Consider the following 24,472-nt stretch of genomic DNA (forward strand, 5'->3'; position numbering starts at 1 on the left):
TGCGAAGCTCTGCTTCAACGATGGCGATCGTCGAAGATTACGCCTCTTGCAACGAAGATGATTGAAATCGGTGGTATCTTTATGGTAGTGTCGGGCCGGGTTTTAAGCCAGGCCGCGCATGTGATGGGCAGCTAGATTACAGATGCGGAAAGCCTGGTCGACTTGCAAGAAGGGGTAACAGGAAATCCAGGTGTCGATGAAGGGTAGCAGGTCGATGCGAGAAGGGGGCCAATCATCCCCGTGACTGACGCCCGAACCCGGACGGAGCCAAAGACTTACGGGACGGTTTCAACAGCTGACTCCTCTTGGCCATCTGGACGTCGTGCTCGAATGCAACTACAATCGCCTGGTCGGAGCCATAGGCGTGCTCGTCCTGGATGATATCACCGCCGTATCGCTTGAGCACATATGAACCCAGATTGCCCTTCTTAACCTCGTTGAAAGACCAGCTGACGACGTATGCGCCTGTACTGGTGACGATGGACGTCTCTTGATCGGACCCGGTGTTGAAACGAGCAGGTGTGAAAGAGATCGCTGAGCCCATGTAGGCGACATGTGAGGGCTTGAGCGTGAGACGCTTCGGCTGCGGTTTGGCGTCGGCGGGGAATGCGCGGTCGAAACCGAGTTGTCCCTGGTATCGACCGGATCCGATAAGCGTGTCAATGAGGAGCAAGTACGTCTTGCACGTGGCAATGATGTATCGACCTTCGGCGGAGACGTCGATACCAATGATAGGATCACCAAGTGCGGGTAGAGCGGTCTTGGCGTTCTTGCCGATCGAGTCGAACAGGCGAATGTCGCCCTTGTTTGAAGCGACGGCGAGGCGACCTTTTGCGTCAGTGGCTGCGACGGAGAAGTCGTTCTTGGCGGTGTACTGCTTGAATTGCGAGTCGACCAGCTTGTTACCCGAAAGACGAGGGTCGATTCGGTAGAGACCGTTGTGGCTGTGTCCGATCATGACCTTCTCCGCAGTCATCTGTGCGTACTTGCTGTTTGGTACGACGTTGTTAACTTGTACGTCATCGTGAACTTTCCACTCGTCGACGATCTTGCCGTATTCGAGGTCCATGTTGTAAATCGCGTTCTTGTTCGAAGGATCCATCAGAACCATCTGTGCGTCCTGATCATGCAACATCATCTTGAGTGGCTTGAAGCCCTTTCCGCTTGGCGTTCCGACATTGTTGATCGTGGTATCGAACTCGAGTCGGTTGTCATCGGTGTGACGGAAGACGCCGATCTTATCACCTCGAGCGACGAAGGAACGGTCGAACTTGTAGCCGACGGCGAGCAGTGAGTTTGCGTCCTGTTTACCTGACAGATGCGACGCCTCCTCCGGCCAAGTCGGGTCTTGGGAGCCTGCGCGACCACTCTGCAAGTTCGCAGCAACCTCCTCTTGGTCATCCTCCTCCTCTTCTTGCCTAGCTGTGCGAACTGATTCGTCGCCGAACTCGCTCTCGCTGATCTCGTCGACGTCCATGGGCTCTCCTTGTTCGAATGCTGTCTCTGCGTAGGCTTGATCGTTACTTTTTGCCTTGCTCCAAGGCTCTTCGTTTTGTGTTTCGTACATGACCCTGCTGAAACGCTTCTGAAAGTGCGAGTATGCTTCTTGATCAGCGAAACGGAGGAGCCAAGAGAAGCATTGTCGATCTTCGGTGAAGTAATTCCACACGGCGGAGGTCTGTTCTGGCGAGAAATTCATATTCATGTCGCTCTCGACCTTTTGAGCGAGCCAGACCTTGTCGGCACCGTGAATGGAGAGCCAATATAAGAAGCGGCCGGCCTCAACTACGTTGACATCAATCTTGCGCTCTTGCACGAGGAAGTACTGCGACTTGAGATCGTACAAGTAGAGATCGGCGGTGGCGGAAAAGACGATACTGTTTTCGTCCACCTGGGGTCCAGCAGTATCAGCGGCAGGTGCTATGGTGGGAGCGATCTCGGGAGTTGCGGGTGCTGGTGTTGCTGCAGGCTCTGACTTGGTAGCAACGGCAGGCTTTGAGGTTGTGGAGGCAGAGCCGATGCCGGCGTTTTCGAGCTTCTTGTCCAGAGCGCTCTTTTGCTCTCGCTTGAGGCGCTGGTCAGCCTGGTCGTTGTAGCGAAGAACGTCCAGATCCTCCTCCGTAGCACGCTCGTGACTGGTGCGAAAAGCGTGTTCGTACACGCATTGCAAGTAGGTGATTTCAAAGATCGTGATCGTCACCTCGTTGACTTGCTTGTTGTCAATGACGAACTGCAACATGTCGTTCTCGTCACCTTCAAAGTCCCTCCATACGATCGTGCGTTCCTTGCCATGGGTGGAAAGGCGAAAGTCGAGCGCTTGATCGATCAAGAAGGCCCGTTCGTCCTCCAAATCATCCTCCTCCTGATCCACGAGCTCCGTCTGAGATTCCTGGAATGCCTTGGTGACGACGAGCTGGTAGTGGTACTGGGTGGTTGTCCTGCGGATGGCGAGTACGGCATCCTCGTAGATGCACTCGCGCGAACCTTGGGGACCGTTGGGCCGTACGAGGTAGAGGGCACCTGCGGGGATCTGAATCAGCTCCTGGTTGTTGGCGTCGCCCCAAATCTTGCCGAACAGGCTCTTGAGCATGAACATGTTCGCGGAGAGATCGGATGTTGCGAGGGAGAGTCGATCAGGTATGCTGTATGACAGCGTGGGTATAAAGTGGCAGATGTGGATGACCGAGATGATGGTGGTAGTGGTGGTGGTAGAGTGGAAAGAGCTGAGTCGGCTTGCGCTTGCAATTGTATCGGCAACTTTGAAAAAGAGAGCTTTGGACCCTCTCCTTTCCATTTCCGCCACACCACTTTTGCTTGGGATGGGATGAGCCTGTGATTGTGGAGCGTGACCAGTGTGGTTTTTTGATCTTTTGGAGGCGAATGAGTGTGTTGAAGGCAACGAGGTACAACAGTTCTTTTCGCCTTGAAAGTAGGGAAATGCCAAAATCACACAAAGTCTAACATCTTATCCGCATCGCGACCGCGCAGACGGGCAAAGTGCGCGTCAGTCATCACGTGAATTTTTCTTCTTCACAAAAACGACGCTCTAACATCCTAAAACAAGAGCTTCCCTTTGGGAGGAAAGCGAGAAGAAAAAACTTGCCCGCGACAGCAAGGAAAGCCAGCAAGCGTGCAAGAAGTGCGTCTGGAGAAGGAGCCGTTTGGACAGCAGTAGAGATGATGATGATGCTTTGCTCACCTCTTCATTCTTGACCTCTCCTCCATCTCTATCCTGCAAGCCGACCTTTGAACCACCAAAGACGGATCTTACAGACGTATACACACACATACACACACATACACACACATACACACACATACACACACATACACACACATACACACACATACACACACATACACACACATACACACACATACACACACATACACACACATACACACACATACACACACAACACCGACATCATGGCAAGCTTCAAGCTTCCTCAGCTCCAGCCGGACAACGACCTTTGGGGTCCCGCTTCTGGCTCCAATCCTCTTCCTGAAGAACTCAAGGACATCCCTTTCGCCCCTTACGCTAAGAACGACAAGGTGGGCCGCATCGCCGACTGGAACAACGCTTCTGGCGCTTCCAACGATGCTGTCAACGCTCGTGGCGGTCGACAGGGCCGTGCGCGTGACGTCCAGCAGAACTTCGGTACCTCGGCTGCTTCTTCCGCTTTCGCCTACTTCCACGGTGACGACGAGGCATCTTTCAGCGTTGTTGACAACACACGTACCGCTGCTTCTCGACGTGGTGGTCTCGGTCAGATGAGCCAGCGTGGCGGTCGTGGTGGACGAGGTGGTGCTGCTGGTGGTCGTGGCGCTTCCAAGTTTGGTGCGGGTGCAGGACGTGGTGCTCGTGGTGGACGTGGTGGCGCTCGTGGCGGACGTGGTGGTGGACGATTCGGCTGGAAGGACTGGGATAAGCCTCAGCGCATCCGTGAAGCCTCCGTTACTGTGGGTCAGGACTGGGAGCAGGTGGAGGAGATCGATTTTGTTCGTCTTGGAAAGCTTCGTCTCGAGGTCGGGGAGCCCGAGGATATCTCCACTTACGGTGCCTTGTTCGAGTACGACCGATCCTACGACCGTGCCACTGTCAAGACTTCGCAGCCTCTTTCGTCGATCGACCGCATCCGATACAATCCCACCACTTCGGACGACCCTGTCATCCAGGAAATCTCGGCCAAGCAGGATGCCAAGATCTACATGACAGACTCTATCCTTGCCCTCCTCATGTGCGCCACCCGTTCCATCTACTCGTGGGACATCATTATCACCAAGACTGCCGACGGCAAGGTCTTCTTCGACAAGCGCGACGGTGGTCCCTTCGACTACCTCACTGTCAACGAGAACGCTGCTGATCCTCCCGCAGAGGCTCCTGAGGGCAAGGAGAACGATGCAGCTGCCAAGGCCAACGCACTCAACACTCCCTCGGCTCTCAGCTTGGAAGCCACCTACGTCAACCAGAACTTTGCCTTCCAGATCGTCAACGAGAAGAACGTCTACAAGCTCGAGCACGAAAACCCCTTCTACTCCTCCGACGAGACCGACCCTCTCGCTTCGTGCGCATACCGATACCGAAAGTTCAACCTCTCCTCCGAAGAGTCGGACCCCGTCGAGCTCATCATTCGTGCCGAAGTCGACGCCTACACCGTCAGCTCCAACAAGGAAAAGCAGCTTATCACTATCAAGTCACTCAACGAGTTCGACGCTCGTGCACAAGGTGCAGGTGGTGCTCAGGACTGGCGTGCCAAGCTCGATTCGCAACGTGGTGCCGTCGTTGCGACCGAGATGAAGAACAACTCGTTCAAGCTCGCCCGTTTCGCAGTTCAGTCCTTGCTTGCAGGCGCTGACAGCATGAAGCTCGGTTACATTTCGCGCGCGAACCCTAAGGACACTTCTCGTCACACCATCTTGGGCACTTCGTGGCTCAAGCCTCGTGAGCTTGCCGGTCAGATGGCTGTCAACCTTAGCAACGGTTGGGGTATTGTTCGTACTATTGTCGATTTGGCTAGGAAGGCGGATGAGGGTAAGTACGTCTTGCTCAAAGACCCCAACAAGCAAACGATTCGCTTCTACCGTGTCCCTGCCAACTTTGGTGAGGAGGGCGATGAGATTGGTGAGGAGGACGAGGCTGATGAGCAGGATGACGCCTAAGCGCCAAAGAGATCTCTCTCTTGCATTGTATAGGCTTTTCAGCTTCTATTGTATATTCATTCATTCACTCCAAAAATGTCACATCGATAGTGGTTTCAGACACTAGATAAAAAGCAGTTTCTGCGAGTCAAGATTGTGAGTTCCTAGATTGCGACAGAATGTGACCTTGAATGCAAGAAATGAGACTGAGAGGACTGGAATGATAACCACACGTTGCGGATTGGTTGCATGCAGCGCTACATGTGCTGTGCTGTTGCTGCTGCAGTATACGATGCTGATACCGGCATGAACACCGGCTGATGATGATGATGATGATGTTGTTGTTGTTGTTGTTGTTGTTGTTGTTGTTGTTGTTGTTGTTGCTGCTGATGCTGCTCGTGTTCTTGAATGCCATGCTGCGGATCAGATTGAACCGGCTCGCCCGTTTCGTCCTGCATCCCGCGTCTGCTTCGCAACTGTACCACTTCCTCACCGCGGACGTACTCGTCCTCGTCCGCATCTTCCAGTTCATCGTACTCGTACGCCACTGGAATCTCACCTTGTCGGTATGCATCGACCAGCTGCTCATCAGCCATCTGGTAATAGTCAGCAAAGTCTTGCTCCTGCTGAATGTAGGCTGCATCTTCGTCCATGATCTCCTCTGCTTCCTCTTCTGCATCGATGCGGAGGAATGGATGCTGCAGCAGCTCGGCGGCGGTTTTGCGCCGGGTACAGTCGACGTGCAAGCACGACTTGACCATATCGAGCGCATCGGCAACGTCTTGCATGTACTGCTCTGGGTTTGGATGGTTGCCTGGGTTCCGAAGATCTGGGTTGAGTCTGTGAATGAAGTCGGTCAGTGAAGTCGAGTTGCTGACCGTAGGGACGTTGCAGTGGAAGATACGGTTGTGCAGCATGGCACACGTCTCCATGCGTGACTTGCCAAAAATGACAGCAATCTCGAGCAGGGCTTCGACATCGTCATTTGAGTTGAAGACGGGGAAGCGTCGGATCAATAGTGTCAGCAAGATGACCCCGACAGACCAAATATCGATAGCGACCGTCTGATCTTGACACTTGAGCAGCACCTCTGGAGCACGGAATCCACGCGTGCCCGCACGGTTGGCACGGACACCTTGGCGTGCATCATAGACGAGGTAGCCTACACGCTCGGGAGGCGGGTCCATCACGCCTGACTTGGAGGAAGCGACGACTCGGTCACCTGCACCGCCTGTTGTCGCTGAGCCGTTCAAAGCGCTAGTTGCAGGCGATGCGGCGCTGTTTGATGGTGCTGGCTGCGTCGATAGAGGCTTGCCTGGCTCAAAGTAGATCGAGTCGACAGCTCGATTGATCTCTCTAGTACCGTGCGGATGGAGCGGTGTCGGGCAGAAGTGATGGCATTTGCCTCTCCACTCTGTTGCCTCGAAGCGTTCGGCAAGGCCAAAGTCACACAAGGTGCCGTGACCTGTTGCAGGGTCGTATAGGAAGTTTGCTGGCTTGATGTCGCGATGCATGATGCCTGCCTCGTGAACGTTCTGCAGCGCTGAGAAGAGACAGCGGAAGTAGTACTTGAAGTCTCCTAGCGGCATCTCTTTGTAGTAGTCACGAAAGTCGCGATGGCGACTGTATGGCATGACAGCTACAATCTGGTCCTCGGATCGGAAGGCAGTAATGAGATACGAGACGTACTGTGCAGGACGGAGATCTTCCATGATGGAAAGCTCGTTGTAGATACGCTGTGGACTCGATGTGACATAGATCTTCTTGAGAGCAACATGGCATACGCCCTTGCGGAAAGGATCCAGAGGCCCACGGCCGACCCAGTCGTCATTATCGAAGGCGAAGTGCTGCAAATCAATGGCTTTGTAGACAGATGAGAAGGTGCCCTCGCCGAGCCTGTCGACGACCTTGTAGTAGTCGCTCAAGCCTTGGATAGCGTTTTCGAGATCTTCGATCTCCTCTTGAAGCTTTATGGCCTCCATATACCTTGCATCTTCGCTTGAGGTATTGATGGAAGGTTCGGTGTCCTCCTCGCCATCGTCTTCTTCTTCTTCTTCGTCAGCGAGGTCGTCATCTGCATCTTCGGTCGCATCAACAAGCTCGTCACCAGTCCCATCGTCTTCCGCTTGCAACGAGGTCTGAAATGGAATCGCTTTCAGATTCTCTTGTGGCATTGCGGAACGGTGTGAGGGATTCGCTCTGAGGGTGTCGTTATATGCTGTCGACTGTCTGACGGAGGGGACTGTATGCTGCGGTTGTGGTGATGGCTGTCTCATGTCGGACGCTATTGGTGTTGTTGCGACTCGGTTACCGTGTGGTGCGACGTCTCCGGTCTGTTGCGTGGGTATGGAATGCTGAGGCTGAGTTTGATAAGGCTGAGTTTGATGAAGCTGAGTTTGGTGAGACGGAGAGAGCGTAGCAGCTGAGGGCAGGGCGGCTGAGTCGGTTTCGAGAGGAGTGACTATCTCGGTGGAGCCTAGGTCGATGTTGTGATCTGACTCTTGCAGTGCCTGTATCTGTCGAGAAGGGCTTAGAGCCCCATTGTGAAGGTCTGTCATTGTGGCAGAGTGCAGCGAGAGTGTTGCTTTAATACAGTGCAGAACGACCAAGCAGGTGAGGAGGAGGCTGTATGCGTCACAAATTCAGGTGGCGGCACCTAAGCAGTCGGAGTTAGGTCAGCTTGTATATGCGTCGAGAGTTGGAACAAGAGCATGTATGCTGTGGTTCCGCTTGTGCTAGAAGGGAGCCGAGCAGGACCGCGACATTCTGACGTCGGAAGGCGTGAACTCTGGTCAGCTGTGAGGCGTGAATTTGCGAGTTGTGATCCACAGGAGGCTGAGTTTAGCTTTTCGATGGACGAGGAGGCGACTATCCAGCGTGGCGGCTGTGTGTTGCTGTCTGTGATCAAGTTCGGCCTTTTGCAGCTGGGCAGTCGAGACCAGCTTAGAAGTCGCAGCCGAGTCGTGTGACTTGAGGAAGCAAGGCTTGCTTGAGTGGGATACGCGCCAGTGGCTGGAGGAGCAGATGGCCTGAGACTTGTGAATCGACGGCAAGAGTGCTTGGGATACTCTGCTTGACAAGGTGTGACGATGAGCGTGGTGAGTGTCAGTGTTGTTCATGTTGGTGAAAGAAGCTCCTTTGCTCTTGGCGTATATCACACTGACTCGTATAAGTGGCAGCTACCGGAAATGATTCATTGGGTCTCGGCAATGCTGCGATTCCACTTTGGTTGGTGTCAATCAATTGCTGCTGCGACAAGCAAGCCTTTTGAGAACAACACTCATCAAATTCTTGTTCGCCGCGACTTGAAATTTGTTATTATTATTATTTTTAAACAGAGAGAGCAACACGACGCAGATCCAGGCTTGGCGCGTCGGCTTTGGCCGAATGCTGTGGCCGAATGCTGTGGCCGAATGCTTTGGCACTCGATTCCTCCACTTTTGCGGGCGAGCGCATCAGATCTTCTTGCGGTCACCGCACAGGTATGTATGCTCCTTTCTCCATCACCGCAGGTGAGCCTCTTTCGACGGCAGCGACATTCCCAGCTCTCCATGAGTCAGTAAAGGCAGCATGGAAGAGCGCCCACCATCACCAGGCGACGATGTAGGTCTTCTCACTCGATCAACGTTGTCGTTGTAGTTACTCCTCACTGACCAAACTTTCACCCTGTCGCCCGCTGCCCCTCGCTTCCAGGCCACTCCATTCTTGCTTCGAGTCTTTGTCAAGCCGGTACCCTTTCGATCTCTTGAAGACTTTCACTCCGAAGGGCGTCTCTCCCGTGACGAGTTCAAGCTGCATGTCTGGTAAGTAAAGCACAACCTGGCGTTGCCTCACAAGCGCCCATTCTGTCTCACCCGTCCAAGTTGACCAAACTCCAACTTCTTCCGTCTGCATCGACCAACTTGCAGGAAGACAAACACACTGAGAGAAGTTGCTCAAATGCTCTACGATGCCGACACTTGCATCTCGACGCCCCTCGCACTGCACGCCTTCCGACGCATCCACCGCAGCGAACGACTCCCTGGCGACTTTGAAGCTACACCGATAGGCGTAGGTATCACTCGAGTTCCGCTCGCCAGTGTTTCAGCCCTCTTGTCAGATCTGGATACCCCTGACAAAGATCGCATGGACACTGACACACCTGAGCAACGTCAAAACAAGGCACACGATCGAGTATCGACATCGAAGCTGCTCGCTTTGGATCTTTTGCAAGACGAGATCGATGAGAATGCAGCAGCCATCACTCTAGCAGAGCTCAACTTGGTTGACGGCGACATGCTTGACTGCGTCATTAAACCAGATCCTTCCCTGGCATTGGCACCTAAGCCGTCCAGACCCATGGGCCGAGATAGGCAACCTCCGCCAGATCGTTTCAGCCATTCGCCGCGCTGACGAGAAGCGCTGCAACCAACGTCACAACCATTCTTGCATATACTTGTACCCGAGCAGACTCCGCACTCATGCTCATAAACCCTTCATATCCATGATTTGCCATCGGTTCAGAATACATAACGAATGGCTCAATTAGAACCCAATTAGAAAGCACGCAACGACACAGGCGTGCAAAGTCAAATAAACACTCCGAGAAGAATGTGAGGCTGACAGCCAACAAACGGCCTAACTTTGGATTCAAAGGTTGAGAGCTCGAATGCAACTCGACGAGAAACTGAACGATAGCAATGCCGAGAGCAGGTAGGGCAGATAAACAAGTAGCAGAGGGGTCAGTTCGATGCTCCTCAGATGTGAGAAAAACAGAATCTCCGTTGCGAATATGCCTCCTTGTCCTCCTTCCGTATCCTTGGCCATGCTCTGGCTCGATGTCAGACAAGTATAATGATTCCGGATAGGCGGTTTTCTTCTCTGTACCCAACCGCAAAGGGCGGGGCACTATCCGTTGAGGGAGTCCTGTATATCATCGTTGTAAGAGCAAAGAGCAGCAGCCTTCCTACCTTCTGCCTCCACCTCAAATTGCAAAGGCCACGACTTGCTCAACCAATCTCATCACCGTCCCGCGATCTTGCATCGCTTCCACCCAAATTTCCTTTCTCTGTAATGTCGTTGTTTGAATACTAACCTTCAACCGGGCAAGATGCATCGACTTGTCTTGGCCAACATTCTTGTTACGACATCGATCTGAACATCAAGCATGTCTACATTTAACGGCTCTTGAAGTACTCGAGGAGAACGTTAAGACCCTCGGAATCCTCACCGTAGTCCTTGACGACAACGCATGAGCAGCCGACGACCTTACGGGGATTACCCTCACGGTCGATCTTGCAGAGACCGGCCCAGGTACCGAGGGTCTTGGGGTCGGAAACCTTGAGCAAGTCGATCTTGTGCTCGTTGCAGAGAGCCTCGATGAGCTTGAGGTACTCGGGCTCGTTGCAGGTCTCGACGAGAACGCAAAGGTGCGCCTGACGACGGTCAAGAGCCTTGGCGCACTCACGCAGACCACGAGCGAGACCGTCGTGGACGAGAGCCTTCTTGAGAACCTCCTGGAGAGCGTCCTCGATGGACATGGCACCCTTGGCGGCGGGGGCAGCGTCAGCCACCTCGACCTCCTCGACCTGCTGGGGGACCTCCTCGACGTCAGACATGATTGCGGTTATTGGAAAAAGGGAAGAAAAAGGGTGGCTTCTTCGAAAGGGATCGCAAAAGAAAGGTGACGATTCCTACTCAGCACGAAGGGTGAAGAATGGGAATACGAAAAGGTATGGTGATGTGGTTCGTGAGAGGAGGCTACAAACAGCGACAACGACAGACTGCTATCACTGAGCCTCAGCACCGGCCCCAGGACTGGTCGTGCTCCCTGGTTCGCAAGCTGCAAAGCTTCTCCATCGTTACTTGTCCTGAAAACTGCCAAATTGCAGCCTTTACCAGATCGGGAAAGCTGTTGCAGCCAACCGCTTGTCACTGTCGCAGCAGGATGATTGACATGGTTCCCGATTCAGTCTTTGTCTGTTTTTCGGAATTCCCTGATTTGATTTTTTGATTTTTGATTTTTTGGCGGGGGCAGAGAGCTCGGCCGAGTCTCGTGCTCGGCACAAAGAACTTGAAAAATAGGCGAAGAGCCGTTCTGCAACCGTATTTTTTTATTCCGGGTCGAGAAGTTTGCATCTTTCAGGCCGCAGAACGCGGTGTTGGCCTGTTGGGGCTCAACTGAGCGTTCAAATGAGCCCACAGGCCAGTCCGTCCAGATGCTTGCAAAGCTTGGGAGACCCAGCAGAAGGCAGAGTGGCATGATATACTGGAGCTGCTGCCTTGTTTGGATGGAAATCTCGAATCTCAGGAAACTCGAGAAAACCTAGAATTCGAGAATTGTGTGCTTGCAGGCCGCGACGGCGACAGAAATGTGTCTGGTCTGGCTGCTGAGCCTGGCACTCACCTGAGTGAACCAAGCTTTGTCGTCGTTGTCGTCACCACCATCGTTCCCTCAAGACCTATCCGATCCCCCCCCCTTTCTTCACCTTACCCAACAACAATCGCCCATCATGTCGAACGTTGAGCTCGGTGTCCAGACCGAAAAGGCTTTCCAGAAGCAGCCCATCTTCCAGAACTCCAAGGCTGCTCGCAAGACCACCCGCGACCGCCGATGGTACAAGGATGTCGGTCTTGGCTTCAAGACCCCGCGTGCCGCCATTGACGGTACCTACATCGGTAAGCAGCCGACACACACTTGCAGCATCGACAATCAGCATCAACATCATTTCCATCGTCGAACGCGCCCACAGAGCATACCGACATAGCATCAGCAGCAGCAGAAGCAGTCGCAGAAGAAGCAATAGCAGGACCCGGCACGGACAACAATAGCAACAGCAGTAGCAGTAGCAGTATCGCTGCTATTTGACTTTAGTGAAAGCGACATCATCAGCGGAAAGTGCAGACGAGGGCTATTAGCATGACACGGATACACAATGCGGTAGGAACAAATAGCATTGAGTTGCATCTATCAGGCCACTTCACGCAACCATGTTGCTGTCAGCACCAGGGGTTCATTCACATTGTCAATACATGCGTGGAGGACGATGCCAGCCTCGAAGGAGATATGCGGGGGAACAATCGTCACGCATGCTTTTGCACTGCGGGTTGAGTCTGGCTACACAACATCAGGCATAGCATTCTTCTGAATGAGCTACAATGGAGACAAGACTAAATTGAACACGTTGACCGGACGCAGCTCGTTGTTTGATGGAAGGTTTGTCCTTTGGTTTGACGACGACTCCGAAAACAGGAGAAGCGTCACGTACATTGGTTATGGTGCGGACAAGCCGGTGAAGCTATGGGGTGGCCGACATCGGATGTTCATCGATACTAGCAGCTCATCGCTCTATCACGCGAGACTGAAGGGCACATACTCTGATCAGAACGGACTGGACCTATCGCCAACATCCTGATAGCGCCACTGCACGCCTATGCAGCGCCTTTGACTGCCATGCTCCCGACCAAACTGCTTTCACTGCTGCTACTGTTGTCATCTTCCACAGGGAAGCGCTCGACCTGCACCGATGATGGATTATGAGCAACCAAATGCTGATTGGTCGAAGCGAATGCAACAACCAACACGCCCTGAGCCAGATTACTGACTCCTTTGCATCTTCTCTTTGACATTGCTTCCCGGCACACTGAACAGACAAGAAGTGCCCTTGGACCGGTCTTGTTTCCATCCGCGGCCGTATCTTGACGGGCAAGGTTATCTCCACCAAGATGACCCGTACCATCATCATTCGCCGAGAGTACCTTCACTACGTCCCCAAGTACTCGCGATACGAGAAGCGCCACAAGAACGTTGCCGCCCACGTTTCTCCCGCTTTCCGTGTCCAGGTCGGTGACACTGTCACCATCGGCCAGTGCCGACCTCTCTCCAAGACTGTTCGTTTCAACGTCCTCAAGGTCGCCAAGAACAAGTCTGCCGAGAAGGCCGCCAAGCAGTTCGGTCGTTTCTAAGCGTTTCCTCTCGTACTTGTTTGCTACCTCTCCCATCTCATACACACATACGGGCCTAATCGGATAGAATATCACAGCATGCTTTGTTCGATTGGATCACCTTGATCCGCCCACATATTCCACACCAACCCAAAAGTCAAAATCAAGGGTCTCAATGCAGGAGGGCGAGAGCCTGTATCGAGGATCCGTTGTACTCTCAACATGCATTTCGCTCACGTAACTCTCTCCCAACATCATCATGTATTTTCAAGTCACTCTCGCTATACGAGGTGATTCCGATCAAACACCTCGCATTCTCAATCAATGCACATGTCTCTAAGAAGCTGTCGCTGGCTTTGTGGTTGTTCCAGTAGGTTGCATGCTAAATTGTCTTGAGAGACTGTTGGCACCTCGTTGGCAAAACGAAAATGTAGAAAGATGTGCATGGCAACGGGCTCTAACAATGCCAAACAAATCGAACATAACTTAGATCGGGCAGACCGATCTGAAATTGGAATTGAGTTCGGAAGGGCTGCTCGCTCAACTCTCTCTCTCTCTCTTTCTCTTGAGACGCGCACAGACACGGAGGCGAGGACAGATGATCGGCAGCCAACACACACGCAGAGCCAACACAGCCAAGAACGCGAGGCTTTTCAGCTGTCCTGCCTGTTTGCTGTTGCGTGCACCTGCCAATTCTTGGAAGCTCTAGAACGTCAAACAATCCATTCACTTCCACCACCATTCACTTCCACCATCCACCTTCACCTTCGCTTTCACCCTCTCGTACATTGCTTCAACCACCACAAGGCATCAATCGCCGCATTTGGACCCAGCGATCCACTGACACCTGCGACACCCTCGTCAAACCGGACCTCACCTTGTCCGCGCATCCACTTCGATCGCACGCAGCTCATCACTGCTCGCACACATAGCCCACAATGGCATTCGACTTTGGCGAATCCAAGCCCTCCGACCCTACCGCCGACTTCCTCGCTCGTGAGCGTGAGGCTGCTGGTGTCCTCTCTGGCGATGCCAATCTCTTTGGCTCTTCAGGAGCCGGCGCTGCTGGTGCCTCTGCAGACGACTTTGAACGCTCTGCATCCGCTTTCCCTGCGCTAGACGATGATGGTATCCCTGCTCCTGCAACATCCAACACCAACAATAACGCTAGCTCGACCGGTGCATTCGGCTTTGACGACGAACCTGAGCCCACTTCGGCAATTTCTGCCAAGCCTGTTGACGATGAGGTGGGAAAGTTCGAACAGAACTTCCCCGAGTTGGACGATGGTCCTTCCACCAACACCAATGGCGCTTCTTACCATGATGATGCTGTAAGTATCCAGATCTGCAGTCTGCCCAACTTTTGTTGTTGTTTTTTTTTTTCGTGATGTGCGATACTTACAATCTATCCTCGCTACATCCCCTTGCTTCGACTCTCTTAGGACAACCTGATGAGTGCTCCCTCAGCACCCTCCGCTACCCGCGCCGCCGCTCCTTCATCCTACACCGCTCCCGCCCAAACCTCCTACTCCTACGAAGATTCCACTGAAGAACCTGAACCAGTTCGTCAATGGCGCGAATCGCAAAAAGAGGCCATCGCTAAACGTGACGCCGAAGGAGAACGCAAAAAGGCAGAAGCCATCTCGAAAGCCGAACAAGACATCGACAACTTTTACGCCGAATACAACGCCAAGAAGGAAAAGAACATCGCTGCTAATAAGGAGAACGAAGCTAAGTTCCAAGAACAGCGCACGCGAGAACTCGCCGAGGGAACCACCTGGGATAGGGTTACAAAGATTCTGGAGTTGAAGAACAGCCAGAGCAAGACGATCGCTAGGACGGGTCCCGGAAGTTCGGATTTGACAAGGATGAAGGAGTTGTATCTGAAGTTGAGAAGGGAGGGTGAGACTGCGCCTGGTGCTGCTGGTTACTAAAACCCCGTTCGAGCGAATTGCGATTACATGCTAGCTGATATGCAGTTGTTACACAGACTCATACACAGTGAATATACGACAATCGCTATTGCATACAACAAAGTGAGAATTCTTACAAGTACAACAGCAATAGCCCGAAGACCATCGCGCTTTTTCTTTCTTTCTTTCGAGCAGTCCATCACAGTGAAGGATAGAATAAGAGAGCTTGAGTTGGAGACTACAAGAAGTACTCAGGAGCCGGTCTCTTTGCCGGTACACCATGAGCTTCCTGAGCGGCTGCATCAAAAGTCTCGTACTTCTGATTCAACGCCTCATCGAGCTTCAATATGGATGCAACGTTCCCGCACCTATAACAATAATTCGGTGCTGACCAGACAGTAACGATGGTCTGATCGAACATCAACTTGTACCCTTCCAACACCAACTGATGTGCCCTGGCGATAAGATCCAAATCATTCGTATGGGCAAATTGCTGGACGATATCGCCTCCGAATAGATACCCTGCACCTCTAGGACTCATTCCCCAACCGCTAATATCATCTGGATCAGACCAAAGCAAATCGCACATAGCACCATCATGTGGAACCTCCTGCTTCCTATCAATACTCCTGATCTGATCCAGCGTTGTAATGTTCGGCGACAGTCCACCGTGAACGCAAAAGACCCTTCCATCAACGACGGCACCCAACGCTAAATAGTCAAACACCTCGCAACAATATCTCCACACATTGACACTGCCATACTTGCGTACACACTCGTCATAGAAGCCATACACCTGCGTAATCTGCCGTGACTCGTGGTTGCCTCGTATCAAAGTGATCCGATCTGGGTATCGTACTTTCAGCGCCAGCAGGAGGAGGAAGGTCTCGACGGAGTAGAAGCCACGATCGACAAAGTCACCCATGAAGAGATAGTTTGTCTCGGGGCACATGCCGCCATGTTTGAACAGCTCCATCAGGTCGAAGAATTGACCGTGGATGTCACCGCATATGGTAACGGGAGCATCGACGTGTTGAACGTTGCCTTCTTCGATGAGGATCTCGCGTGCTTTGAGACAGAGCTCTTTCACTTGGGTCTCGGAGAGAGGTTGGCATTTCTTGAGCTGCTCAATTTGCAGATCTAGATCGCTGCCCATGATGCCGTCCGATGTTTGGTATTGTACAGGACGGCAGAGGGGGCTTTGGGGAGCCACCTTGCTGTCCAGATGCTGGTCGAGCGGAAATGCAGTGGCTGAGAGAGGGGGTGGCGCTACCAGATAGCAGCCTTGCTGGGGTGCTGCTTCAGATGGAAGTTACGGGGTTGTGCTGATGCTTTCACAGGGGCGAAGCGAGCTGCGATTGTGAAAGGGGATAGCCCTTGTGTGGATGGTTATCGTGCGTGTGATGAATGTGCCGCGACTCTATTGATGCTTTTGATGAAGCGGATGCGGGAAGATGCTGAGTCGTAAGACGCGGATGTCGAGGTCTAGTTGCCGGGATAGATGAGGATGCGATGCAAGATAGCTAGAGTAACCAAACGCCACTAATGTTGTCGGGGAAAAGGTGCAAGGACTATGAGCAAGGAGATAGGGGATGATGGCGAAGCAAGGTCAGCTCGCCTAGTTGGTGGTGGTGATTGAGAGATGGAGGTTCGTGGAGCAGGATCGTGAGGAAAGGGACGTGTCGACTGGCTATACAAAACTCGAATTCTCTTTGCAAATCTTGATAATCAGGCAGCAGCCAGCGGACAGCGGACAGCGGACAGCGGACAGCTTTTCTCACGCACGGTGGCCAGATTAGATTTCGTTGACAACTCACCATCTACATTCTTGACCACCTCTTCTCCACTCCATCGCCGCTTCCCTGCCACCGCACCTCAATAACCGTAGAGCTCCATATTCATAACGATGAGCGCTACGCCAAGAGCCCGCGCTACCGGGCAAACACTTGCCAAGCTCCTTCGACCTGCCGCTGCTGAAGCACCAGCACTTCGACCGGCACTTGCGCGAGCTATGGGCACCTCCGCTTCTTCTGCTTTCTACTCGACTCGCACTGCCCGTCAGACCCTGCCACCGCTATCAACTCAGCCACGCTTACCACATCGCAGCATGGCCACCATCGCTCGATCCGATGCCTTCGCCAACATCACCGCCGCAGATGTCGAGGCATTCGCCAAGATTCTCCCCTCGCCTTCTCAGATCCTCACCACAATTGCACCCGAGTCCCGTGCAGCCTCATACCAGGCCGTTGACCCGGACGAGCTTGATATGTTCAACAATGACTGGATGAACAAGTACCACGGCAAGTCACAGCTCGTGCTCAAACCCAAGACAACAAAGGAGGTTTCTGAGATCATCAAGTACTGCCACAGCAAGAACATCGCTGTCGTTCCCCAGGGTGGTAACACCGGCTTGGTAGGAGGTGGGGTGCCTGTGTTCGACGAGGTTGTCATTCAACTCGGCGGTCTAAACCAGATTCGTTCTTTCGACCAGGTGGCTGGCACGCTCGTCTGCGATGCAGGCTGCATTCTTGAGGCTCTTGACAACCACATCGCCGAAAAGGGATATATGATGCCGCTTGATCTCGGTGCCAAGGGTTCTTGCCACATTGGTGGCAACGTTGCGACCAACGCAGGTGGTCTTCGCTTCCTCAGATACGGTAGCTTGCACGGTAACGTTCTTGGTCTCGAAGTGGTTCTTCCCGACGGCACTATCATGGACAACCTCTCTACACTTCGCAAGGATAACACTGGTTTCGACCTCAAGCAGCTCTTCATCGGTTCTGAAGGTACCATCGGTCTCATCACTGGCGTTTCTATCGTCACACCACGCCGACCTTTGGCTATGAACGTTGCTGTCTTCGCCCTCGACTCCTATGAGGCAGTCCAGCAAGTCTTCGGCCAAGTCAAGAAGCACTGCGGTGAGATTCTCTCTGCGTTTGAATTCTTCGACCAGACCTCCTTCGACGTTGTCCAGAAGCATGCTACAGCTCACGTACGTGACCCTTTCGAAGCTCGCCATCCCTTCTACGTCCTCATCGAGACCAGCGGTTCAAACAAAGACCACGACGACGAGAAGCTTCAATTTCTCCTCGAGCATCTCATGGAAGAAGGCATGATCCAAGACGGAGTTCTCGCGCAGGATGAGACTCAACTCCAAGGTCTCTGGGCTCTCCGTGAAAGCATCCCCGAAGCAGCAGGAAAGATGGGTAAAGTGTTCAAGTACGATCTTTCGATGCCTATTAACAAGATGTACGAGCTTGTGCTGGACATGCGCAAGAGGCTCGACGAACACGGTGTTCACGGTGAAGGCAAGGATGTAGGCGCCGTTTGCGGATACGGTCACATTGGTGATGGAAACTTGCATATCAACATTGTGGCCAAGTCATACGATGGGAAGATCGAGAAGATCATCGAGCCTTTTATCTACGAGTGGACTTCGGATGTTAAGGGCAGTGTCAGTGCAGAACACGGATTGGGACTGATGAAGGCGACAAAGATCGGTTACAGCAAGACACCGGAAAGCATCGAGTACATGAAGAAGATCAAGGATTTGTTCGATCCCAAGGGTATTTTGAATCCTTATAAGTACATTCAGGTGTAAATACAGAGTAGCATTGCCATTCATAGTGACGCTTGCCCTGTTCACAACTGTGCTCTTTGATGTTAGTGTCTGCATTTTCTGAGCGATAGTGGCATGGCACGACACCAAGCTTGAGTGTGTTCGGAAGAGTATCGGTGAGCACCAAGCTCGGAAATCGGACAGAAGGCGTGTGTCTTGCACGTGACTTGGGGTGCGCATCTGAGCAAGGGCCAGACGCTTTGTTTTGCTCGGCGCTGTCGCAACCAACTCAGCCAACTCAGTTTGTAGATCTCGGAAATCGGACAGAAGGCGTGTGTTGCTCCACTTTTGATCTTTGAAAATTCGCCGCTTGCACGTCACTTTCTGGCTGACAAGCTTGATTCGACTAAGCAGCCAGACAGGCTTACCGTCTTCCGCAACAGTGCAAAGTCGCCTTGGTCTCGACCAACACCTCCTTCCTTCCTTGTTCTCTCCAACTCGCCGCATCTTCAGCTATAACACACACTTACTCACATCTTCCTCCCTCACTGGCACTGCAGCAACAATGTCAACGTGGGTCTCGCCCTCACTCTCGAGGTTCAACAAGCCCTCTACCTCCTCTTCCTCCTCTTCCTCCTCGTCCTCCTCTTCCTCCTCTTCCTCCTCTTCATCCTCCTCCGATTCCTCCACCGAACCCTCAGCCTATGCACCACAGTACGAACCCATCACTCTCGGCTCATCTTTCGTCCTCAAACCACTCACGCCACCATCCGTATCCAACCTCACCCCCTCAACCTGTATCGCCATAGGCGAGTTCAAAGAACTTCTCCGCCAATACCGTCAACTGGACGATGGAATATCCACCCGTCTCAATCGCAGTTTCGCCCGCTCCCGAGCTCTCGGTCAATCCGCCTCTCCTTCCCTCCTCTCCTCTTCCAGTATGAACTCAGCTAGCTCCTCAGACTTGGGCACGAGCACATACGCTACTCCTGCACCTGGAGCCTGTGCTGCATTCTGGAGACAACTAGTCGACGTTTGGATCGGCAGAGAAGAAGTCGTTCGATTCTGCATCAAAGTTGCCGATCAAAACAACCCTTCAAGCTCTACTCAGAACAATACAGCACCAGGCAGCAGTAAGGATAGATTACTCGACGCAGATTACCATCCTTCCTCGGCACCAGCAAGTGTGGTGAACGCAGGCGAACAAAGATGGAGTCGAGCAGAAAATAGTGCAGAGACCCTAGCTAGACAGTTACATAACGAGTTGAAAGTGGAAAGCATTATTAGGGCTCGAAGTTTAGATGAGTTCAAGTCGAGATGCAAGTTCTTCACTCCAAACCCACCACCCGGTCCAGAAGGCGATAGGGAAAGAGCAATGTGGCAAGGTCTACCCACGCCTGCTGCTCAAGCTTCTGCCCAAGGAGCTGTACGTCCATAGACGTTCAACCATCTCACATGCTCAACTTTGTACAACACACAGTCACCACTCGCAAAAGACTGGTAAAAATTAGAGATGACATTCCATCCTCCTGACTACTGTGCTAGGCATTAGAAACTAGACCTTCCTTCCGACACGTAGGGCAACCTTTCTTACCCACCAAAGTCGATCGTAATCTCGCTTCATACTTGAGCGCATTCTGAAACTGCCTTACTCCATCCTCGGCACGCTGAAGAGGACCGTATTTAGTCAATTCGACTGTCGATGATGCAGAGATATGCTTCCCTTCTCCTACGACTTTTTCGTGACGATGTTCTAAGTAGTTCCACCGTTGTTTGATGTTTGCAGTGCTGGCGAATGCTTGTGTTGTTGTACATTTCACTTGACCTCCCGCTCCACTTGCCACGACTCCTTTAACGACTGGGATATTGGCTGGAGGAAGAAGACAAGTCAAATGATGAACATGTCCACAAAGATAAACGACCACTTTGCTCTGTCTAGCTTTCTGCCACGCATCTTCCTTACCCCCCTTCGCAAACAGGCCATTCTCGCAGCTAGAACAAACACTTTCCTCATCCACATAGCCACCATACCTCAAGGATCTTCCCAATTCCTCGGCCAACACCTTCACATCTCTGCCCAAAATCCTCTCACATCCCTGCAACAAACTGATCTGCAATGTGAAATCACTCAAGATCTTCATCAGTGCCGATTTCAACCCTGGAATTTCCAACCCGTTCTTAATCCTCCTAATCAGCCTAATCGGATCGATCTCTGCTCCTACATTCTCCAACAAGCCTCTGATGAATGCCGGTCTTGATTCCGAGTAGAGTAAGAGGTCTTCCCAAAGATCATCATCATTCTGCTCTTTCGCAAAGTCGATCGCTCGTTCGACATCACCTAGTCGCTCGATGATGAGGGATAGCGCCCGTTTGTTATCACCTACCCGACCAAGAAGGAAGACCATCTCTGGAACATAATCGTGACTTTCGCAGATCGAAAATGCTTTTTCGAAGCTATAAAAGCTAGACATTGCCCGAAGGTAGGACATGAGTCGTGGGGCGTCGTATTCAGCGTACAGTTTCACTTGAAGGTCGCAGAATGGCGTGACTTGCTGTGAATCGCGGTCAAACAATGCATCCAAATACATGTAGAGGTATCTTGGATGCGATTCGAGTTGTGCGATCACTCTTCCGATGGGAATGGAGTAGGTGTGGTCGACGAGTAGATCAATCGCTGCGCCGTGTTTCGATACTTGCTGCTCCGCAGGTCGACGCATCTTGAGATCTTCCTCGAACTCGATCAGCAGCAATGCTTCATCTTGGACAGCCGTGAACAGGTTGTTCTCTCGAATGAGATCGAACACGTTTGCTCGTCGTAAGCGCAGGAAGTACTGTAACGCCTTCCCTGGCTGCCTATTCCGAATGTAAATTTCGGCCAAGCACTCCATGAGCAACTTCTCCTTCCCCGCCTCACAACTGCCAGACTTGAGCCTATCCTCGATAGCCAAAACAACCGCGGGAGTCGAGTAAATCTCAGGCGGCCACTCCTGTATTGTTTCTAGCAACTTCTTCAGATCGTGCTGTAGAAAATGCGCCAAAATCATATCATAGATCATCTCGCTCAGCGTGGGATCCGACGTCGGGATAAAAGGGATAGCCAACCCAAGTTTGCCCTTCTCAACGAACAAGAAGATCCAATCCTCCCACGCTTGTACGTTTCGTCCGAGGATCTTACTAGCCACACGCGCTGCTTCCGAGTAACGATCTTCTTCAACAAGCCAATTGAGATATTTCTTGCCGATTTCTTCAGCATCAAATCCGTTCTGAAGCGCTGCTGTTCGACCCATACCTTCAATCTTGACAAGGGCTTCTTGGAACCGTTGGCGCTCGAGGAGCCATTCTACATGGTCCTTCTCGTCGCGTGGTTTGGAGACGACAATGTCTCGAGGACTGACGACGTAAAATTGGGAAGCTTCGGTGATGTCAGTTCTGACTTTGCGCCCAGCTAGTAGCGCTGCGGAGTAGGCATGTGCTTCGATGGATGGGACGAGGAGATAGTCGTTGCACTGGAAACGGAAGTAGTCGTTGAGACTGAGAACGTCGGAGCTGAGTTCTTCGCCGGCACGGCTGATGATGCGGAGTTCCGGTCGAAGCGCTTCGCCTCGTTTGAACGCACGGTGCACTGAGGCGCCGTCTTGCTCTTCCTCGGCATCTTCATCGTCTGACTCTTCCGGCTCCTCGGTGACGTAGGCTAGCACTAGATAGTCCAAGCCATAAGGTGCGATGCCGGAGATCATACAGTCGAGCTGAAAGATGGCAGTGATCTCGATGAAGTATTGCGGATGACCTGCTCCTGCACCCGGCACACCGACCTTGCTCAGTGCAGAAGCGGCATTCTGTGTCGAGTTCGAAGCAATACTCGCCCTTGAAGACGCTGTCGCACCTCCACTTTGCTTTTCTTTGATCTTCGCCACCTTAATATGGTCCGCCCAAGCAATCAGCAGCGTCCTATCATCCTGCCAGTACAGTGTACACCGATGCAAGTCACCTCTCACATTCTTGCTTGGCGCTGAAATAAAGCTGATCCTCTGTCTTGCATCTGTATCGTACACCCTGACACCCTTGTCACTTGCCCAAGCGATCATGTTGCCCCTCCACCTCGTCGTCCAGATCGGCCCTTCGCCTGAATGCAGCACTGTCTCTTTGTGCCCAAGCCAACCCTTTTCCCGATGTGTAAGGGACCCAGCCATCCCACCGCATACAAAGGCACGGGAAGACTTGCGTCCGAAGTTCGGCTCGAGCGAGATACAGCGCATGGGACGCTTGAAGTCGAACACGTACTGCTCGGCTGTAGCAAGGGCAGAGATCGAGACGAGACCGTCCATGGAAGCCGCAGCGACGAAGTCGGATGCATTGTCGATGACAAGATCGAGGATTGAGGCAGTGTGAAGACGGAAGCCTTTGACGAGGTTGCCGTCGATGTCGAGGATGTAGATCATGCCGGCGTGGGTGCCAAGTGCCATGAAGCGGGAAGAGAGGGCGAAGGCTGATGCGGTATCCTTTTTGAGAACGTCGCTGACTCCGCCTTTGACGCGCGAGTACTTGAGTGATGGCTCGACTTCGTCTTCCTCCTCTTCCTCCTCTTCCTCCTCGCTTTCGCTGGCCTCCTCCTCGTCTTTGTCCTCTTCCTCTTCGCTTTCTTCCGCCTCTTCATCGGCTTCAGCATCGGCTTCAAAAGTATCATGTGTCGGTTTTGTATCAGACGCTGGAGGTTTCGCTACCTTCTCGTCTTCATCATTTTCTATTGACGTTTCGTGATCTTTGCTGGCTCTAGACTTCTCTTCTTCTTCCATATCCTCTTCTCCGTTGGCGGCACCGTCTCCCTCCGGAATCTCCCCCTCAAGCAGCACCGTCATTCTTTTCTTCCTTTCCCCCTCAAATTGCGAGTCTCTACTCGTTTCGCCCCTTGACACCGACAACCTTTTCCGTCTGGGCCCTGGCGAGGTCGGCAAAGAATCAACGGAGCTCACACTTGCGCGTCCTGCCGAAGAGCTGCTCTCAGTTCTCCGCAACGAGTCTGGTCTTCGCTTATGGGCCCTCTTCCTCGGCGAAGTCGGTGTCGATGATGCTGCAGCGGCTAATATCTCAGCTGCCAAAGATGGTCCTTCTCCACCATCTTGCTTGTTTTGCGCTGCGTCCAGTGCATCCGTTGCATCTGTAGGCTCTGCAGTCTCTTCTGGTGGGGCGTAGTCCATTTCAAGCTGTCCAGCTTCTTCGTCGTCGTCATCTGGTAGCGTCACAGGTTGGGTTCCCGCGTCCCCTACTGTACCGGCCGATGTGTGGTCTTTCGTTTGATCCTCATCTTCGTCGTCCGCGCCAGCTCTCGGATTTGTGGCCGGATAGTCTTCGGTCGACAGGTCCGTCTGCTGCGAGGAGTGTGTTTGAAGAAATGGCCGCTCACGACGACCAAAGCCACGCGTAGCAAAGGTGGGGAAGTGACGATCGGCAGCTTGCCTCTGCCTGATCTCGTCGGCAAGCTTGACCGTGTCTTGCGGCGAGGACATCGTGGCTGAGTCCGACACTGTTCCCTTCGTGCAGCTTCGATGAGATGAAGCCACTCACTGCTACTTTTGGAAGGGTCCTACTGATGCTATGAGGTTGGCATGCGAGACTGATGCAAATTTGAAGCGACAGTAAGCGGGTGCTGGTAGTTTCCACGGGTGACGGAGTGTCCTGAATGCTGTCCAGTGTCCGATCCGGAGGATGACTGTTGTTCCGCGTCGAAGAGTGGAGTTATGGCGTGGCCTGGCAAGCTCTACAAGCAGAATAGCGAGTTGTGGGTGGTGATGATGGATAGGATGCATGACCCTGAAATGTCACGGAAGCGAAAGTGTGTTTGCAGAGCACGCAAGTGGAGGGCGATCCGTGCATTTATGCCCGAGGTTGACACTTCTATATATATATATAATCAAACCTGAGAAAAGTCTAACATCTA

General features: G+C 52.7%; 11 protein-coding genes across 11 annotated transcripts; 6 read left to right on the plus strand and 5 right to left on the minus strand.

Moving 5' to 3' along the window:
• Positions 1-232: 232 nt before the first annotated feature.
• UHO2_01745 (putative VID27 - involved in Vacuole import and degradation) lies at positions 233-2,596 on the minus strand (the record flags this gene model as incomplete). The annotated part of the gene is made up of 1 exon (XM_041559182.1): positions 233-2,596. One exon carries the CDS (start codon positions 2,594-2,596, stop codon positions 233-235), a length of 2,364 nt encoding a protein of 787 aa, XP_041415116.1.
• An 833-nt stretch (positions 2,597-3,429) lies between these two features.
• UHO2_01746 (putative eukaryotic translation initiation factor 3 subunit 7) lies at positions 3,430-5,163 on the plus strand (the record flags this gene model as incomplete). The annotated part of the gene is made up of 1 exon (XM_041559183.1): positions 3,430-5,163. One exon carries the CDS (start codon positions 3,430-3,432, stop codon positions 5,161-5,163), a length of 1,734 nt encoding a protein of 577 aa, XP_041415117.1.
• Positions 5,164-5,399: 236 nt separating this feature from the next.
• On the minus strand, positions 5,400-7,316 carry UHO2_01747 (uncharacterized protein; the record flags this gene model as incomplete). Its single annotated transcript, XM_041559184.1, has 1 exon — positions 5,400-7,316. The coding sequence occupies one exon, from the start codon at positions 7,314-7,316 to the stop codon at positions 5,400-5,402; it is 1,917 nt and encodes a 638-aa protein (XP_041415118.1).
• A 1,396-nt stretch (positions 7,317-8,712) lies between these two features.
• UHO2_01748 (uncharacterized protein) lies at positions 8,713-9,534 on the plus strand (the record flags this gene model as incomplete). Its single annotated transcript, XM_041559185.1, has 3 exons — positions 8,713-8,745; positions 8,836-8,945; positions 9,051-9,534. The coding sequence occupies 3 exons, from the start codon at positions 8,713-8,715 to the stop codon at positions 9,532-9,534; spliced, it is 627 nt and encodes a 208-aa protein (XP_041415119.1).
• A 764-nt stretch (positions 9,535-10,298) lies between these two features.
• On the minus strand, positions 10,299-10,739 carry UHO2_01749 (putative 40S ribosomal protein S12; the record flags this gene model as incomplete). The annotated part of the gene is made up of 1 exon (XM_041559186.1): positions 10,299-10,739. The coding sequence occupies one exon, from the start codon at positions 10,737-10,739 to the stop codon at positions 10,299-10,301; it is 441 nt and encodes a 146-aa protein (XP_041415120.1).
• Positions 10,740-11,633: 894 nt separating this feature from the next.
• Positions 11,634-13,086, plus strand: UHO2_01750 (putative RPS11B - ribosomal protein S11B; the record flags this gene model as incomplete). The annotated part of the gene is made up of 2 exons (XM_041559187.1): positions 11,634-11,799; positions 12,773-13,086. 2 exons carry the CDS (start codon positions 11,634-11,636, stop codon positions 13,084-13,086), a joined length of 480 nt encoding a protein of 159 aa, XP_041415121.1.
• Positions 13,087-14,003: 917 nt separating this feature from the next.
• On the plus strand, positions 14,004-14,999 carry UHO2_01751 (uncharacterized protein; the record flags this gene model as incomplete). The annotated part of the gene is made up of 2 exons (XM_041559188.1): positions 14,004-14,396; positions 14,508-14,999. 2 exons carry the CDS (start codon positions 14,004-14,006, stop codon positions 14,997-14,999), a joined length of 885 nt encoding a protein of 294 aa, XP_041415122.1.
• A 217-nt stretch (positions 15,000-15,216) lies between these two features.
• UHO2_01752 (putative serine/threonine protein phosphatase 4 catalytic subunit) lies at positions 15,217-16,134 on the minus strand (the record flags this gene model as incomplete). The annotated part of the gene is made up of 1 exon (XM_041559189.1): positions 15,217-16,134. The coding sequence occupies one exon, from the start codon at positions 16,132-16,134 to the stop codon at positions 15,217-15,219; it is 918 nt and encodes a 305-aa protein (XP_041415123.1).
• A 750-nt stretch (positions 16,135-16,884) lies between these two features.
• Positions 16,885-18,579, plus strand: UHO2_01753 (putative DLD2 - D-lactate dehydrogenase; the record flags this gene model as incomplete). The annotated part of the gene is made up of 1 exon (XM_041559190.1): positions 16,885-18,579. One exon carries the CDS (start codon positions 16,885-16,887, stop codon positions 18,577-18,579), a length of 1,695 nt encoding a protein of 564 aa, XP_041415124.1.
• A 523-nt stretch (positions 18,580-19,102) lies between these two features.
• On the plus strand, positions 19,103-19,975 carry UHO2_01754 (uncharacterized protein; the record flags this gene model as incomplete). The annotated part of the gene is made up of 1 exon (XM_041559191.1): positions 19,103-19,975. One exon carries the CDS (start codon positions 19,103-19,105, stop codon positions 19,973-19,975), a length of 873 nt encoding a protein of 290 aa, XP_041415125.1.
• Positions 19,976-20,078: 103 nt separating this feature from the next.
• On the minus strand, positions 20,079-24,041 carry UHO2_01755 (uncharacterized protein; the record flags this gene model as incomplete). The annotated part of the gene is made up of 1 exon (XM_041559192.1): positions 20,079-24,041. One exon carries the CDS (start codon positions 24,039-24,041, stop codon positions 20,079-20,081), a length of 3,963 nt encoding a protein of 1,320 aa, XP_041415126.1.
• Between the last annotated feature and the right edge of the window lie 431 nt (positions 24,042-24,472).

This window comes from Ustilago hordei (genome assembly GCF_900519145.1).
Source record: "Ustilago hordei strain Uho2 genome assembly, contig: UHO2_contig_03, whole genome shotgun sequence".
Classification (NCBI taxonomy): Eukaryota; Fungi; Basidiomycota; class Ustilaginomycetes; order Ustilaginales; family Ustilaginaceae; genus Ustilago; species Ustilago hordei.